The following is a 20,039-nucleotide window of genomic DNA, read 5'->3' as shown; positions in this document are numbered from 1 at the left end:
AATTGAAAACATTGATCAGATTAATATCTAATATCAGGTATTATACCATAAGCTGCTATTATAACCAATGGTAAACAATAATGAAACAAAAAAGAAAGATTAAATTATTTTTGTAATTCATTACAAGTAGTTTCCTTGGTCATTGGTTAAATAATCCCTATATAAGCTTGGATTTATGTACTGCATTTTAGTATATTACGCCATAATTTAAAGTTTTGTTTTATACATCAGTCATTCATTACCAGTGTGTTCACAAAAGCATGTCCAAATTTTTGCATGAATAATATATCAAAACTAATGCTTCATAAAATTATCTTTTGACAGAATTATGTTGATAATTAGTTACGAGTTTTAAATACACAAATCAATTTAATAAATATATGTTTGTGTTTTATGTTCTTTATTTAAATCAATTAACCAGTACCTACAAGTATGTGCATTTTTGGCTGAGCATTAGCAAAGCTTATCACTCATGGGGATCCAAAAATGTCATTTCTGTCTGTCATTCCACACAATATTTCAAGAACAAACTCACACTAGACTTGAACTTTGTGAAAAGCTTCATTTGTATACAAGAAACACTGAGTTTGATGATAGTGCATGTCGCTCCATAGAATTCGTCTGAGGGTTAGTGAATATTTTTACATTTCTCTTATGTGTAACCAAGATTGCTACAAGAAAATAATAAAATAAACAGATTTGTAAACATACTGAGCTCAAACATATCACTCTTTAACATGTGACATTTGATTGATTGGTTGGTAAGTCTACTCGTATACTTACATTCTATCAGGTCCATCAATATTCCGTTCTATCAGTTTATTTGTATATAGACAAGATACAGGTTCGATGATGGTGAAAGTACTTCAATGGGATTCAATTAAGCATTTGCAGAACATATAACTCACGGTGATATCTCAAGATTTAATTATGCTATAAACTTTGAAAAAACTTATAAGTAAAATGGAAATCTGTAGTCGTTTGAGAAAAAAATATCAAATAAATACATAAATAAAAAGAGAGTCCTTTATGGCTTTATTTGATTTTATAAATCACAAATTCATGTCTTCCTAAAATAAATAAATATCATAGAGTTTTTAAAGTTTTTTTTTAGCAGAAATCTTTGATTTGCAAATTTCAACAAAAATTGTAGAGTGTAGAAATATTCCTGTAATATATAACCCAATGATGGGAATTAAAAAATTTCTAATATTTGTGATATTGAAATCTACAACCAATTTAAACAACATGAAATAAATAACCTTTTATATACAGGGTGATTCAAAACTAAACGGCAATCTCTCGGGAGCTTATTCTATAGCTAAAAAAAAACAAGTAAAAAAAGTTCATATAACCATATGCCCGGAAACGCTTCGTTAGCGACTTACGCCTAGCGAAAGATTTCGCCCGGATTTCAGAACCCTTGGTGAAGTCAGGCCGTATAAAATTGGTAAAGGTAGTTACAAAGATACAAATACGATTGTTTTTTTTATGTTTTTATATCTGACAAATTTATTAAAATTCGTCCCAGAGCTGTAAATGCAATACTTTCAGAGATATCTTACGTAAAAACACAAGAATTGGTGCAAAGAAATAACACATTTTTGTGTTTAACGTAAGATTACTTCCATTAAATGTTAAATAAAGGTCATTTTTTTCTTAAACAGATTTGTAGAACATTTAATTCTGAAAAGATTCATGTGAATTACTTAGGAAAAAAATTAATAATAGGTATTGAAATTTAGCTTTATTTAAAAATAAAACAGACGCACAAAAATGCATATTCTTATCTGCATAAAATATTAAACTAATGTTTAGGTTGTGAGTAACAGCTGATCATTTATTCTAGACTGAACATTAACATAAAATGTATTTACCTTTATTAAAAACTGTAATAATCACCTATAATAGTTGCTCAAAGTGTCCTCGTTGTTAGCAATGCACGTTTTCGCACGACGAATCCACTCTTTTCTAGCGCGTTTCATAACGTTTGGAGCATTCTTGATAGTTTCTGCCGCCTCTGTAATGCGATTACGTAACTCCTCTATGGTGTTTAATCCGTTTTGAATAAAACAATTTGACTTCATCCAACCCCCATAAGAAAAAAGTCTGCTGGCGTTGAGGTCAGGAGAACGTGGTGGCCATTTTACTGGTCCATTTCGACCAATCCATTGTCTACCGTATGTATCATTTTAAATAGGCTTTTCTCATCATTAGAAAAATGTGGAGGTGCTCCGTCGTGCATAAACCATGCATTTATTCTGTTTTGAACAGGAATATCTTCCAAGAGGGTAGGCAGGTTTGTTCTTAAAAAATTTAAGTACGCTACTCCATTAAGTCGATTAGGGAGGAAAAATGGACCAATCAAATTATCACCCAGAACACCAAGCCACACATTGACTGAAAATGTATGTTGAAAATGCCTCGTCGCAGTTTCATGTGGGTTGTCGTACGCCCAAGTATGGGTATTACGAAAATTTACAATTCCATTTCTAGTAAAACAGGATTCATCAGTAACGAGAATACGCCGAAGAAAATACTGATGTCGTAAACAATTTCTTCTTAACCAGCGGCAGAACATCTTCCGTTTATTAAGATCTTGCGGTAATAAGTCTTGAACACGTGTTATATGGAATGGGTACAACTGTGCTTCATGAAGTGTCCGCCATACGCTTGACTGGCAAATATTTAACTGACGTGATAATCGTCTGGTGCTTGTGGTTGGTGATAATTCTACAGCATTTATTATTGCTTGTTCATTATTATAGTTCCTTGCGCTATGTTGGACGACCAGTATCTATTCGCTTCGGTTTAAAGCTACCAGTTTCTCTAAGTCGTCTCTCCACAGCTTCAAATGTTTTGCGATCAGGTGTTCTTCGAATGTGGAAAAGTATCACGATATTCCTGAACTGCAGCTAAACCATTCTTGTTAACTTTGCCGTAAATCAGTATCATGTCCGTATACTCTTCAAACGAATACATACCATTTACATTATCTGCCATTATTTACTAAGATAATTACATACACTTTTATACAAATATTTAATAAAATATTTTAAAAATAAATATTTAATAAAATATTTTATACACTTGTATAAAATATTTCCAAATAATCACAGGATCTCACAAAATACAATCTTCACACGCCACAATACAAAAACCTCCATAAAGGTTATTCAAATATTACTTCATGAACTTAAATTGTTGATCAGCTGATATTGCCAACCTTTGCAAAGAAAATATGACGATAAAAAGTGTGTTGAATAAATGATCAGCTGTTACTCACAACCTAAACATTAGTTAATATTTTATGCAGATAAGAATATGCATTTTTGTGCGTCTGTTTTATTTTTAAATAAAGCTAAATTTCAATACCTATTATTAATTTTTTTCCTAAGTAATTCACATGAATCTTTTCAGAATTAAATGTTCTACAAATCTGTTTAAGAAAAAATGACCTTTATTTAACATTTATGGAAGTAATCTTACGTTAAACACAAAAAATGTGTTATTTCTTTGCACCAATTCTTGTGTTTTACGTAAGATATCTCTGAAAGTATTGCATTTACAGCTCTGGGACGAATTTTAATAAATTTGTCAGATATTAAAAACATAAAAAACAATCGTATTTGTATCTTTGTAACTACCTTTACCATTTTTATACGGCCTGACTTCACCAAGGGTTCTGAAATCCGGGCGAAAATCTTTCGCTAGGCGTAACTCGCTAACGAAGCGTTTCCGGGCATATGGTTATATGAACTTTTTTACTTGTTTTTTAGCTATAGAATAAGCTCTCGAGAGATTGCCGTTTAGTTTTGAATCACCCTGTATATACCTATATAAATGGAACCCTAAAATCAGATCCTCACCTCCGGGTCAATTGAAAGAGCAGGTACTCCGTGCTTGGCTCGATACTCATTATGTATCCTCAATGTCTCCTTGGTGAAAGTCTCCGATGTCTCATTGGAAGAAGAAAAACCTCCCGGCCTCTTGGAAGGTGTGGGTTTGTCCTTCCACCCACTAGAACACAGGAATAGCACAATATCAACTAAAATATTTAACTGTTTGGGAATACATGATGGAAGTACAAGTGACCAATTTTGGTCCTATATATATATATATATATATATATATATATATATATATATATATATATATATATATATATATTGTCCCTCTGAGAAATTTGAATACACAGGATTTCTTTTTGCCTGATATATTATATAAACCACTGTATTGGTGGTAGGAGAAAAAAATGCTGCCCTGTATCCAGAAAACTAGTGTGCTCCTCAAACCGAGAAGAAGGTTACATCAGTAATTTCACTGCACTCAATTGTCAGATTTTAAGAACAAAAGGTCTGAATGCTAAATAAATTCTTACTGAACAGCCTGTGAATGTTGTAACACTCACATTGTTACATCACTCAAAAAATAGCACATTACAGAACAAATTTCTGGAAATCCTCGACATGTTCTCTTGGTTTCAACTGCAATCCTACACAAAATATAATAAAATATTTTTTTAAATAATATTTATTATTTAAATAATTAAATAAATTTAAAAATTTAAATAATTACTGTACTAGCAAAATAACATTGGTAACTCATAAAATGTTTTGAAAAAACTTAAAATGTATAATTTTAAAAAAATACAGAATATTTAACTATATTTATAGACATTATAAATAATTATTCTTTCTTGGTTTTTATAATGAGAATGCATGTATTAATGATGTGCTTTATTTAAACCAAAATGCCTTATAGGTAACCAATGCTGGTGTCTTTCATTAGCTAATGCAGCACACAAATGAATGTTCACAGCAAATAAAAATCTTGCACTAGGTACACTCGCTTTAGATAGACTGTTCTTCCAGTCACACAGGTAGCACAGAGACCAGAAATAACATGATAAGTTGGAGCAACCCTCTGCTGTTTCTACTGTTAAAATCGACAAAGAATCATCGGATTATCAACAAAGAAATAAATCTTTTTTTAAATAATTATTTTTTTTTAATAACCTATAATTTTATGACATATGCTCCCATTAAACAAAGTTTTTCAGGTTTAAAGATTTTTATGCTGTAAGAAAAACTTGCAAAAAGGAGCATACAACACACCATTCAAAGCTTCTCTTGTGCTTTTCCAACATAGAAATTTACAGTTGAAAATTTAAATACAAAGTACCATAGTAACAAAGAAAAATTACAAAAAAAGTCCAAAAAAATCTCTACCATTTGGACAATGCTTGAGATATTTTCAAAATGTTTGTACCTTATTGTTCAGTGTTCAAATATCTTTAAAATGATGTGCAACATGAATTATTTTGCCAATTGAAATTTTCTAGATTTGAACATGTGGCCCTCATTATTGGGCACATGCTGCATTTTAAATGTGACAAAGAAATTTGCAATGTTCGCCATATAAGATTTATTAGGGTTACAGTTTATTACATCGCTCTGTGTCAAACGGTTCAACCACATGATATTGGAGTAGGGTGGTCTAAAACACCCTGTATAACCCAAGAAATCTTTAAATTTTCATTTTATTATTAGAAAAGTAGAGTATTTCATTTGGAATTAACACTCTGACTGTAGCAGATGTATTACAGCGTAGAATCAGATTCATACTATTTTGTCTCACTCAGTATAAAGCGGCAGTGAAAGTGTTAATCTAATGCTAAAATATACTGAGGGATATTTGATATTGAAAGAATAAAGCTATAATTTAAATCATTAACGTAATTAATCATAAAGAAAACTGCAAACACAAGGCAGATAACAATTCCTGTAACTTCTTGAGATATCTGAGTACTTCATAAAATTTCCTGTAGCTTCTTCAGATATATGAGTACTTAATAAGAGTTCCTGTAACTTCTTGAGATATCTGAGTACTTCTTATCAAAGTACTGATAACAGATATCACCCATACAATATTGTAATTATCTTGAAATAAAACAGATAGCATGATCTGATAAAAAGTTTTGAAAAATTAGATTAAAACATGTGAATGATATATTTGTGTATTTATTTATAACAACAAACAGTTTGATTCACTAAACTAGTCAATAGAAAAGGTATTTGGGATATTTAATATTAATAAACCACTATTTAAATGTCAGATGAAATTAAGATTTTTTTTTACAAACGTATTTACCATTCACAGCCACTTTACTAATATTTTTATTGGATGATCACGTTTTAAAACATGACTGGACACTTGGTTTGATGGGAAATTAATATTAGTATAATGTTGACAAGAAATATAATGTTGTAAAACCTTCTTAGTCTGGCAGTGGCTAATACAATGGTTGATCTGATGACAATCAGGTGCTGACTTATAGATGATTTCAGTCCACATGTGCCATTTTGAATGGATCCAAAAACAAGGCTAAGTGACTCTAGGACTACTCTAATGCACTCTAGAGGATGGACTACTAACCTAACTTAGTGAATATAATAACAAGGTGTTACTGTACCACAGTTACCATTTGTAAAAATATAACATGGAATGAATAAAATTAAATGATTAACAAATTATATCTACCTTGTAGTAGCAGCATCAATCCATGCTCGTGCTAATGAAATTGTGGTAAATATAAAATTTACTTTATATTTAACTATTTAATAGTTACATTTATGAAATTTGTTTGGCCAAACTGTAATATCTATGAGATTATAATTTGTTTTTTCATGTTCCATTCTATTACTTGCAGCGCTATCATGCATTGATTGTGATTTGGATTTTGTTTTTTACATACCATACAAATTCTGAAATTAAATGGAAGTTGTGGTTTGCTGTAGATAAAGGTTGTGGTTTTTTAGTAGATAAGGTATGTGGTTATTTCTAGATAAAGTGTATGATTATTTTAGTTATGGTTACCTTTTCCTATTTTAGTCTCCCACTGCTATAGTATAATTTCTTATAATTTATAGCTGTGAGTAGATATTTTATCTAACAGATAGCTGAGTAGCATTTAACTTGAATTATGATTGAATTATTACCTGATTTAATTGAATTATGATGAACAATTTAGTAAGGAACAAGTAGTACGGAAGAACTGGAGGAAAATAAAGCACTTACAAAAAATCTCTATTTCAATCACTGTGATCAGATAATCCATTTTTGTGGAAGGTGTAATTGTAATTATTAATTCTTAATAACCCTAATCCTAATAATATTATAAATGCGAAAGTGCCTTTGTTTGTTTGTTTTGCTTTCATGCATAAACTACTCAACCGATTGTACTGAAATTTTATATAGACATTCTTAGGGTCCCTGGCATGAATGTAGGCCTATTCTTATTTCAAAAATCCCTCTGGGCTACGCCCCACTGGTCTCTAAAACAGTAAAAAATCCTATCTTGGCCTCTGAGTAATAGGAAATAAAAGAACTCGTTAAATTTAATAAACTGTTCTCTGTAAACATTGTATTATGACAACAAGACTACTGTATATGTTTGACTAATTTAACCAATATTTTAAATTTGTTTACATTTATATAATGAAATTATAACAAAAGTAACAACACTTCTTATTTCAACACCGTGGTAACAAAGCAAACCTATTAATTTATTGTGAAGTTTACTTTATGAACTTAATTGGAAATATGTACATGTAAGGTATTGAATTTGGTTTCCTTAAGCATTGTGGAATGGCATATTTACAGTAGCTGAAGAAAGAATCACAAAGCAATACATGGAACTCCAAATGCAACTTTTTTCACAGAAAATCGTCGAGGGGACATCGCATCTATTTCTCACAGGTGTGGTATATGATACTGATTGGGTATATAATACTGATATAATACCTACACTGGACTGAAGAAATATTATGATATTGCAAACATGGATTGGGAATCATGAATATGTATTTTACTGTATCATCTGTACATATGGATGACAACTGTCATAATGTAAAGTATTGAAATGTGTCAGTATTGTTGATGTTGATTTGTTTTGAATTTTAATAACATCTATATCCATAAAATTTAGAAAACTGTACAGTTTAAAATTTTACCTCATTACAAAATTATATACGAGGAGGTCAATTTATATTGTTTCCGGGGCAAAATATCAAACTCCAATTTTGTGTTGGACATTTTGCGTTAGAAGTGCATAACCTGAAATAAGAATTACTTGTAATTTTTCTTTTTCTTAACCTCTGGTCCTCTTAATCATTAACACAGAAAAATGGGTACCTGATGCATGATGTGTGACTAATTCCGTTAAAAAAATATAGGATCCTACCATATTACATCACAAGTGCTTTCCCTAAGAAAGCTATAAACTTCAACTTTGGAATTCCTCTAGATTGATCTAAAATAGTTCAAGTATTACTGAAAACAAATACAAGTGTTACAAATAAATACATGGAATGTTGCGTAGAAATTGTGGGCGAAGCCGCAGGTATGTGCTAGTTTATCATAAAACATCAATCCACAAGATGCAGGGAGCTAGAATAAGTTAGAAAAGAACATGTTTGCAAAGTATAAACACATCTGCATTCCAGAGTATCACTGTTAAATTTTGTAAATTATAGATCCTTTAAAATATTTGGAGATGAATGCTGTTACTGCTTTAATTCTTTGAACTCTTATATTTCTCAAGAACATGAACATTATGTTGTATTTATTGTAATAACATATGGGTCTACTGCTTAGGAGACTTTGAAAGCAAAAATGATAACCATCACTGTTTAGAAACACTCTTGATTCACAACAAACATAGAGTGACCACTGAAGAGTCACCACTGCTCAGAAGTACAATGCAAACAATTTTTCAATTGTCTTTAAATTGAGTACAACTTAAATATGATGAGGTAGTAGTACATATACTAATATTTTATATTTACTCCACCCATGTTATCATAGCGTCAACTGTAATTTTCACAATCCTTTACATATGAAAAATGTAATAGGAGGTATGCAGGATAAGGTGGAAAAAGCTTAAACAGTTATTATTAAATCTGCAATGTGTACACTATCCACTGCTGAATATGCTACTAATCACTTGTTACATTTCATCATACAAATGTTCCTCAGTGTAATGCAGTGCTTAAAATCATTATCTGTAAAACTGACTAAAACTTAAAAAAACTAGCATAATCAGAACGAAAATTTTAAAGGAGTTGTTGGTTTAATAAATAATTTTGTTACACTAACAGTAGAAATTCATTTAATTAAGTCCTACTAGAATTTTTTCATAAAATCATAACTTTAAAGATTCTTACACTCCTGATGATTACTTCGTGTGAAAACAGATATTTTTGAAAGTTCCTTTTATGGAAATGTAGAACAGTAAGAGTGTGAATTAAAGTTGAATATGAGAGTCAAAGATGTTTACTGGTGTATTGTTTCAAAAGTGCTTCAGTCTCATAAGATTTGACCTGCACTGAATCTCCAACTCAGGCTCAAAGTCATTGTCAACATGATCATGGGCTCTCCCAAAAGTTACTTTGGATTGACTTTAATTTAAAATGTTAATGGGCTTGACTTATCAAGTGACCCCTATCACAGGGCCATTGATCTTTTAACTATTTGTGAAGGGGCTCTTTTTATCCCTTTCTTCACCAGTTTTCTTACATTTTCTTGTGTATGTGGACGTATGTATGCATAATGGAACCAACCCACAATGATGTCTAACTGAGAAAAAGAGGTTAAAAGTTTAGCGTGGGTCCCCATTCCCAGTAACAAAAGAAATATATTCCAGATGTGTTTAATAAACATATTAAAGGCTTTATTAAGTTGTTAAATAAAATACCACAGCAAGAAATATAATATTGGTTTGATATATTAAGGAAATTGTTGGTTGGTTCCCTTATGCTTAAATTCAAATAATATGATTTGAGCTTTATAACACACAGGGAACCAATTGATACAAATGTCTGTTATTATCCTGCAATCTTGTTTAATCTAAATAATTAAAGGTTTAAAAAATACACCTCATTTTAAAAATAACTTTATTAAAAAATCTATTACTAATAAAATTACATAATATCTATTTGTATTATTTTTTAGTGTGTGGAAAACGTTATAACAATCAGTTACATCGTTGATGAAAGTTGGATCTTTTTCATCTCTCATACGTCATCACTAGTATTTATTTTTATAGTAGAACAAATTAAAAAAACTAGAACATAATGCTATATTCACTTAATTGATATTTTCCTCAGCCTCTAGTTCAAAATCCAGATTCGCATTGAAACCATCAATATCATCTTGTACGTTGGTGTCAGAGGAAAATTGTTTGTAAAATTCCTTCGCATCTGATGGGATTAAACTCATGATTGACTTGAGATCTTTTAAACTTAGGCAATGAAATCCCTTTTCCATTGGGCCATAGGAGTGGTAAAATTTTCTGCTAATCGCAAGTAGCACGTATTAGCTCCTACCTTCTTCTTTTTCTTTATATCAATTTCTTGTTGCAGTCCACCTAGACTTGTCCTTACAAATATTGAGAAAGGTTTATCTTTAGAGATTTCAATTTCTCTGAACTTAAGCCATCCAACTTTTATTCCATCTACATCTTCTTTCCTGTTTGTTATTTTCTTTTCTAAATCTGATGTGCTAAAGAAGTCCTCTTTTTCCATTCTTGTTACAATAAACTTGTTCTTTCTCCTACAATTCTCCATCACACTTATGTAATCTGAATCTGTGTACATTCTCTGTTGTGTCTTCAAGTGGCACTCGACATCCCCAAACTCTGCGTCATTGGGAAGGTAAGAATGCCCTGGAATCATGTACCTTAAGACAATGTTTTCCAAGGTCGGGTGTAAGCTAAGGACATGTTTGAGGAGGAGAACTATTTTTATGCTCCTGTTCTGCCCCCCACATGAATCGGACCACAAGGTCAATTCCTTAATCCCAGGACAATTTTCCAAAATATGCCTCTCTTCAAACAAGAGCCAACCTCTTGAGTACCTCGGCCAGCAGTATTCTCCAGCCAAACATTAAAATGACCTTTACCAGTTTTCCCCGAATGAATACCCAGATTATAAAGCATGATTTGTCGTTTATAGTAAATGACATTTGTCGGCAGACGAGGTAATGGTAGGGTTTTTTGAAGATCAAAAGACAGCGTTTGTTTTGATTCAACAGTTTTTTGCCGTTAGTAAGTCGTCCTTGAACTGAGCTCTTACTTCTTCGACTAATTTCAGATGAGCCTCATGTTTTATTTTAATTTCATCTCTCTCTATATCACTGGTAGTTGAATTTTCCAGGGCATGTAGTGTGTCACAGGTACTGCAGGTGTCTTTCTGAAGTGGTTTTCCGTTTTAGGTTAAAATCTGCATAAAATATTTGATTATATTTTGATTGGGACACAGGATGCTCTACTTCAGCCTTGTACAAACTGTACATACGTGGCAATGTCATATCAGGGGGTAACCAGCATGATTCTGTTGTCGTTCTACAGTAGTGGGACTTGTATGCTGGAATTCTTTTAATGTGGTTTCGGACTTCTTCAATCCGTTTGTCTTCAATCTTGTTACTGCCACCCACATTTCCCCCTTTCATCTTTCACATTATCGTTTTTAAGCTTTTTAAGAGCTGTATTAATTCTTTTTGTGGACACTCTTAAGGTTTGTACGTACATATTCCTGCAAATAACAGTATTGTTAATTGTATATTTCCTTGTAAACTGTCTTTTAGATAGTTGTACTGTTGGTCTTTTTGTTTTTTCTTCCTGTACTGATGCACAAATAAACATGTTTTTGGGCATTATAGTCCCCCAAATCATAAAATTTCTTAAAAAGTGCTTTTTCTTACTTCAAGTGACACTTTCTCATTACACTTGCAAGCACAATGAAAATCCCTGAAGTTTTTAGGGTACACAACTTTTCCTGTTTGAGAAATGTATTTTTTTATTACTATTTTTCCTTTTTTTTCTGATATCTCTAGATTGATGTGCATACTTTCTCTTCCTACCTTTCTTTGGTCTTCCTGAACTGTCAATTTCTTCAAAATCAGAACCACTAGAAGAGCTATCATCTGTTAATGCTAGGCGTTTTCGTCTACTACTTCTGCTCTGTTGTTATCAATCTGGGGGTTCAGCAATTACTTCGACTACTTGATCCTCAATGTTCGGTTCTTCAGTATTTAGTTCACCAACATTAATTAAATTATTTTGATTTCCAGTAATTAGTGGGTCATCATCTTGCATACTCTGAAAAAAAAAAAACAGATTATTAGCTTCAGGGTCATAATAGGCAGTTTGCTAGTCTAATGGTTAGTGTCTTGGACTTAAGTTTAAGAGATCATGGATTTAATTACTTGGATGCTCAATCACATGCTGGGAGAATGAATGAGTTTTCTTTAAACACATTTCAGTAAAACTTGAGTAAAAATATTACTTGGGTATAAAGTATACTTTAATAAATATTCATTTTCAACCATTTATTTTAGACATAACATCTTTAAAATAAAAATCTTTAGTTGAGTTAGTAGTACAGCCGACTGATTTTCTGGTTATGATCTATTCATAAAATACAACATTGACAGTACCATAGCCTAAGAGCCGGAGCAAAGATATGTTACAAACGATCAATAATTTTTAAGACATTAAGAGATCTCTACCAGATAACTGGAAGATTTTTTACGGACCTGAAAAGAATTTATGTATGTTAAAATTTGTATTCCTTTTTCTTACCTCATGCTCTTTCCATTTCCAGATGAGGAACAATATGAAAAGAGTTAAGATCATCTGGTGCATGGTTAGTTCCATTTTCTACCATCATTCTTCCAATATTATCTGTAATTTCAATAGCACCAGATAATTGAACACTATCACCATCATCTAATATTGAATCTGTTAGACTAGGTTCTTGTGATTTGCTGGTATCAAATGAAATATTTGGAAAGTCGTACACAATTTCCATTTTTGAAATATCCAGGTAGCTTGTATCCTAGAACAGAACATAAAGTTGTAAATTGAAGTAGTTCAGATTAAAAGAAGTATTTTGTCATTTTTGGCATAATTTCTAAATAAAGATAGTCATGAACATGAATAGTAGCTTACCAATCCTAATTATAATAATATAACCTAACAGCTTTGCACGCTGACAATCGAAAAAAAATTAGCAAATAGGCGATATTTTGAAACCTTTTATTTAGTATTTAATTTAGGCCTAGTATTGAACTAAAAAAATCCAATACCAAACAAAAAGTTTGGTAACTATGCAGCAGTTGGTACTTGTGGAAAAAATATATATTTTTAAACATTTTCCATGTAAAATTACTTGCTGAACACGATTATAATGGTCTTTTTTTTTGTCGGAAACGCTGTTAAATTCACTTAAATGCTACTTTAAAAGTACAGATTTCAATGATTGTAATCTGCTGCCTTGGAACATTTAACGACTTTTCCGACAAAAAAGACCGTCATATTCATGTTCAGCAAGTAATTTTACATGGAAATTAGTAAAAAAATATTGATTTTTCCACAAGTACCAACTGCTGCATATATACCAAAAGTTCATAATATAAAGGCTAGGCCGAGTTTTTGGTACGTAATACTGCAAGTAATGTGTAGAAAAAATCTTTCTGCCATTAACACCACTACCCTAAACTTTTGCCAGTTTGTTAGCTATTGTTATAGGCTAGTAGGTTATGTTCGAAATAAATTTGTATCTGTCCTTCAGATAAGTTTTATACCAAATCTAAACTTACCAAATCAGGCATGTTATTTTCCAAACATTTCATTGAGATCTACACCGTTTTCTCCCTTCATTCTGTGTAGGTTTATGTGATATAGGACTATCATTGCAGACATAGCTATGCTCTTGTTGTATATTTGTCGACTCCTGAAACAAAGGCAATTAATTATTTATTTTACTGGAAAATATTAATTTCATCTTATTTTAATGTATATTTATTATTATTACAATATTTCATTATAAATATAAGTAATTATTAGTCAAGGCTCAAAAACCTATTATTTAAACCTAAAAATTATGTGCTTACCTGATCAGTTTCCAATAACGTAGGCTCATGATCTGGTTTCAGAAGAATCAGGGGTTTGAACTTTTGCCATTTCCATAATTAACAAAGTTCTTCTCTTTATATCCATTTTGTAACACTTAGACACAATACAGACATAAAACAATCATTTATGTTACTCTATTATTATTGTATTGCAAGCAGGTTTATCTTAACTTCAAACTTGGTTCCTGTATGCAAAACAGCTGATCAAGATGAAGACTACACAACAAAGAGAATCAAGTTGGTTGGTTCTGTTATGCATATTACAAAACCAGGTCTCTGAATTTTGAAACAAAGAACCAAGCCACTTGGTTCCCTTATTCATAATATTGAATCCGACATACAGCATTTGATGTTTTTTTCATGATTTTTTTTTTTGCATTTGTAGTTTCAAAGCCAGTTAAAGTAAAAAAAATCAGGGTATAAATTCTTTCAAGCTCTTCAAGATGGCGGTGATATCTCAATTTCCCAAAAAATTGTTGGTTGGTTCCATTATGCATATATAGGTCCATGTAAGGTATTTTCTTTATATTTGATCCATATAAAATTAATTATAATGGTCATAAATCGACAATTAAAAATTAAATAATCAAACAGAAATAAAACATCTAGTAGAAACAATAAAATTGAAATCAATAATAGATATGTAACCTTAATAATACATATTTGAAAATAATTAATTCCAGTATAGATTGCATGGTAAATTTAATATTGAAAACCATTAACAGAAATAGAAATAGACATACAAGATATTGAAGACAATGTGACTTCTTCATAATAGTGACTGTTTTAAAGTATGTTAAATCTCACGCATCTAAAGCTTTACAATTTTGTTTTAGTAAAAATTGAAAGTAAAATGACAATTTCTATAAAAAATAGCACAGTATTTTTAAATTCTATATTGGCATAGCAATTTGATAACTATCCATAGTTAACTAATGTGCTAAATTAATGCTAACTTACAAATTCATCCTTGGTGATTACAGCAGTTACAGCGATTTGGTATGAAAATGAAATGAACCATAAAGCTTGGCATGCTTTTAAAAGAGCGCCCAGTGATCTCATCTCTTGATAACTACAGGTAACAACAATACTAGAAACTGATAGAGTTAACTGTAAAATTTACGAGTCGATAGCTTATCAATAAGTCAATAAGTGAGACAGAAATAGAGATGTACTAACCCGATGGGAGGGACATTTTCTGCGTACTCGCCCTTGTAGTTGCCAGGAGGGTTGTAGTTACAAACGACGAATGTGTAGTCACCACTCTTGGCTACCCCCACTCCTAGATACTCACTTGTGGCCCACAGCACCTGGGTCAGATGACCTGGACATATAAAACCATTTGATTGATTCAATTTTCTGAGTTCTAGTTATCTTGGAAGTCTTAATCTTGATAGTCCTCTGTCAAGAGTGATCCCATTGTTTACTGCTTATTTCACTAACCAAATTTAAATTAAAAATCAAAGCAAAAAATATTGCAAATGAGTACGTAGTGTATCAATAGATGAACCCTTAATTAAATTTTGAGTATTAGCAGATTCATTTATAATACTTTATAGATCTTTTCAATTAGAATTCTTTAAATTATAAATCATGCATAGCAGATATTTTAGTTATAATTTAAAATATACAGGGTGTTTGGTAAAAGTGTTCCAATCTTTGGGATTTTGCTCTACACATAAAAATGAGCAATAAAATTCATATGAAGGTATGTAATAAAACATTTAGTTTTCCATCTATCTCTTTGTATGTGTTTTTTATAAAAAAAATTATATAGTTTAAATCAGTTAAGATAAAGTTATAACGCTTGAGAATTATATTAACCTTTGGTAGACCTTTTTGAAAATAAAATATTAACAAAATCATTTTACCTGTTTCAAAATTACGTCTCTTTAAAATTTTTAAAGTCAAATAACTAAACAACTGGCATAGTTATAAAAATGCATAGTAGATCTAATATTTAGTCATTTTTATATCAATTCCAACGGTACCTTTTTCAAAGAAATCCGTCAACGCATAAGTGAGTACAGCCACTTAAAAGATACGCTTGCACAAGCCAGGAACACCAAACATGTACCAGTTGGGAGGTATCAGTTGATTTGTTGCTCCTGGCTTATGCAAGCGTATCTTTAAGTGGGCGTGATCACTTAAACATTGACAGATTTCGTTGGAAAAAGTATCGTTGGAAAAAGTACCGTTGGAATTGTCATAAAAGTTTCAAAATAGTTGGTATCTTGTAAAATTTGTATAACCTATTTAAAACAGCTGATGCCTATCAAAAGACACAATATTAGTTGCTCCCGGCTTGTGCAAGCATTACCTATAAAGTTATTGTGCTTGCTTATGCATATGGACTATAAAATGACTCGATATGAATAGAATACAAGTACTGAATATGAATATTCTCATAGGCAAAGGACACTCGGTGCTACCATAACAGTTTTTCAAATAACATATATGATACATATAGTACATTTAATCCTTCTCTTTATTTGCCCTTGCTGAGTAGTTCAATAGCTCAAAGACAATTTTTTATAATGGTGATTACTCAGAAATAAAATTCTGAAAAAAGAATTATGATTAAAGAAATCATCAAAGTTGTGACAAGGTCCATGTTAAGTATCCCTGTTCTATTAAACATCTTTTACATGGTATGATCCATTTGGTAATAATCTGGTGAGATCACATTGCGATAAAATAGCTGTGTTTATCTAGAACCCACTACAACTTAATTTGAATCTGGTCAACTTCAAAAAGAGTTGATTTTTGAGAACTTACACTTAAATTGTCCATTCCTAAAACCGCCCCTGACAATTTCATGGAGATTGTCTTGATAATTAGTAATTCATAAAACAATATCCAAGTTATGTGTACAACCATAGATTCAGATAAAATGGTCCTGGCATAGAAAGTATAAAATACACAAGTAAATTGCCAGTAAAACTGCCACAGCAGTTGTAATTACTGGTGAATATTTAAGAGCCAATCTCTTCATATTGCCAGCAATATAAATGGAAACAAAGGGAAAGAAATAATAAAAGGGGCACTGTTACCCACAATACTATCCCTATGTAGTTCACACAATTCCCATACACAGGATGGGCAGATGTATTACTTGACTTCCCAAAGCTCCTGCAGATATACAGGTCATCTTATTAGACAAAAGGTTGCCTCAGAAAATCTTAGTAGTGATTTTAACAAAAGACTAAACATATTAAATACTATATGTTTTGAGATAACTAAATTCCATGTCAAGTAATGGTTCACTTTGAATATGACAAGTTTTAAGACAGACTTTATCAACTGGTTAGCCACCTCTGTGTTGCATAGAGCATCATAGTGCAGTCTTTGAAGCATTATTGCTCCGAATTTTTTTACTGTGAACCGAATTGCATGTAATTTTGGGAATTAGGTTCATCTTACCCTTAACTTAAAAAGTGAAAATGATTTGAAACTCCGCAACCACCCTGGGGGTGGTTGCCACCCCCTTCTCGGGGTGTTTTTTTATTTTTTTTTCAAAATAACCTCGGATATCGATAGAAGGCCTAATTTAAAGCAAAATATCATCTACATAGTGTTTCGAAAAAATACAATACTTTTTCAAGTTATTGGCAATCGAAACTTCGCAATTTTTTCACGTTTTTCATCGGTTTTTGCAAATAATCTCCAAAAATATACGTTTTATCGAACATTTTTATAAAGAACAAAATTTTAGCAGGTAAAAAATGAACAATTTGGTTTTTTTATAAAGTATTCTAAGTGCAATATTAAGCTAGATATTAAAGATAAAAGCCGTTTTTTATTTTGTCTGAAATTTAAATCGATGTGGTCAATGCCATCTTGCGGCGAGAGATGCATTTTAGGCATTCTAATAAAAAATGGTTTTGTAGTGCTTGAAATAATCTTTAAAATGAGTACTATTAAAAGTCTTTTGCACGTAAAATAAGTGAGCTGTATTGCAAATAAGAGGAGCATCTAATGTTTTTTCTTTTTAAAATCAATAGGATTCATAAATGCCATTTCCACAAAAATTAAAATTAATCGTATTCTACCTAGAATTAAACTTTATTATGAAAAGTTTGATAGATTGTATCAGTTTGGCTGCTTCAGGACACATATTTTTTCAAAATAGTCGCAATTAAAAAAAATTTCAAATTTAAAAAAAACCAACTTTTTTCATATCTCAAAAATAACGACAGATACGTATAAAAAGTGTAGGGATGAAAAATTTAGTTTTCTGACAAAAAATTTGGTTTTTTTTGTTTTTTCTGTCAAACATAAATTGACGGAGATATGATTGTTTAAAGAGCGTGTGGCAGCGCAATCACAGCCTCTTTTAAGCCCTTTAACCCTTCACCGTCAAAGTCAAAGTCTTTATTGCACATTACATTTGAACATTATTACAATTTGTAATACAAAACAGGTGCATTGTCATAATTTAATAAACAATGTTAAATTTTAAAAGTAAAACAGTGGAATTTCCTAAAAGTAAGACAGAAGTATTCAACATACACACTTATTATGGCTTGTGCATGTGCTGGGATGTTTAAATAAATTTATTTATTTAAAATATAATTGTCTTGTCATTTAATATCTCATCTGTACTATAATAGGCTTTTTTTCAATAATATTTTTTTTAATACATTTATGAAATTGAGCTTCTTCAAGATGTTTTAATGGTGTTGGCAAACTATTGTACGGCACGAATACCCATATATAAAGGACTTTTCTCTAATAAGGTAGTTTTTATGAATTGGAAACAACAAAAGATCCTTATGTCTGGTGTTATAGGTATGCTGGTTTGTGTATGAACTATAAATATTTGGATGTTTGTGGACCAGATTTAAAATGTCCAATATGTATAAACATGGCAGTGTAAGTATTTTTGCTTTTTTAATATATAGGACGGCAGCTTTCTCTGAAGTTTGCTCCCATCATTGCTCTTACCACTGCTTTTTGTGCCATGAAAAACTTTTTAAAATCAGGAGATGATCCCCATATTACTATACCATACTTAAGATTTGACTGAATATATGCAAAGTATACAATTTTACATGTGTTTATAGATACGGATTCTACTAAAATCTTCATTGCAAATCGGAACGAACTCAATTTGTTTACAGGTGGTTTACATGGCATTTCCAATTTAAGTTTTTGTCAATTTTGATACCTAAAAATTTGTGAGAGTCCACTAGATTTAATCCAGAATTTTCTAAGAAGCTATTACCATTGTTACTAGGTCTGAAATTGATTATATTGGTTTTAGTTTGATTTAACAGAAGTCCCAGTAGAATTAAACCAATTTTCTAACATGAAGAGTTCTTGTTATAGATTCCTCCATATTGAAAAAGTTTTTTTCTGTAATAAGAACATTTGTATCATCTGCAAATAAAATAAATTGTTTGTTTGGTATGTCGATTGGTAAAATTATTAATATATATAAGAAAAAGGGTAGGCCCTAAAATAGAGCCTTGAGGGACCACCATACAGAATATTTTCCCAATCTGATGTGACTCTATGCGAATTCTCATTGATAATGGTTTCTTTGTTTCCTGTTATTTAGATATGATTGCAGATAATCCAAAGCTAGACCCCTAATTCCAATTTGATATAATTTTGAGAGGAGCAATTTATGATTTACGCAATCAAAGGCTTTTTGATAAGTCACAAAATATACCTGCAGTATACTTTGACTGATCCAAGGAAGTTGAAACACTATTACTTATCATATTTTTTTTTCTACTTAGTAACTGAAAATTTCGGAGTGTAAATATTTGGAGCAATGTGAAAGTACGCAGTATAATAGAGCCCAAAATTATTGTAATGTGTGTGTATATATATGTATACGTAATATGGCTCATATATTTTGGAAACATAGGCATTGAGAATACATACCAACATTCTTATATGTATATATATAACACATTTGAGTGAATTTTATATAATTTGTAAATATTTTATTTCAATAAATGGCAATTTTTACTCTAAATTAAAATTATGTTTAAATATGTAATCATATATATTTACTGTTTTAATTTAGGGGTAGTTTTAAGGGTAGAAAA

The 20,039-nt window shown here is 31.0% G+C and overlaps 1 protein-coding gene across 6 annotated transcripts in view; it reads right to left on the bottom strand.

Annotated features, from left to right (window-relative positions):
• The window catches only part of LOC124364748 (protein PRY1-like), a 189,820-nt gene that overhangs the window by 13,056 nt on the left and 156,725 nt on the right, over positions 1-20,039 (bottom strand). For all 6 annotated transcript variants that reach the window (XM_046820462.1, XM_046820470.1, XM_046820495.1 and 3 more), the window contains exons 8-9: positions 15,157-15,301; positions 3,870-4,020 (exon numbers count right to left, since the gene is read on the bottom strand). In XM_046820462.1, the coding sequence (XP_046676418.1) occupies positions 3,870-4,020; positions 15,157-15,301 (296 nt within the window). The remainder of the gene's footprint in view (positions 1-3,869; positions 4,021-15,156; positions 15,302-20,039) is intronic.

The sequence above is a fragment of the Homalodisca vitripennis genome, chromosome 1, assembly GCF_021130785.1.
Source record: "Homalodisca vitripennis isolate AUS2020 chromosome 1, UT_GWSS_2.1, whole genome shotgun sequence".
Lineage (NCBI taxonomy): Eukaryota > Metazoa > Arthropoda > Insecta > Hemiptera > Cicadellidae > Homalodisca > Homalodisca vitripennis.
The sequence above is the reverse complement of the archived record's forward strand: the minus strand, read 5'-3'. Positions and strand labels throughout refer to the sequence as shown.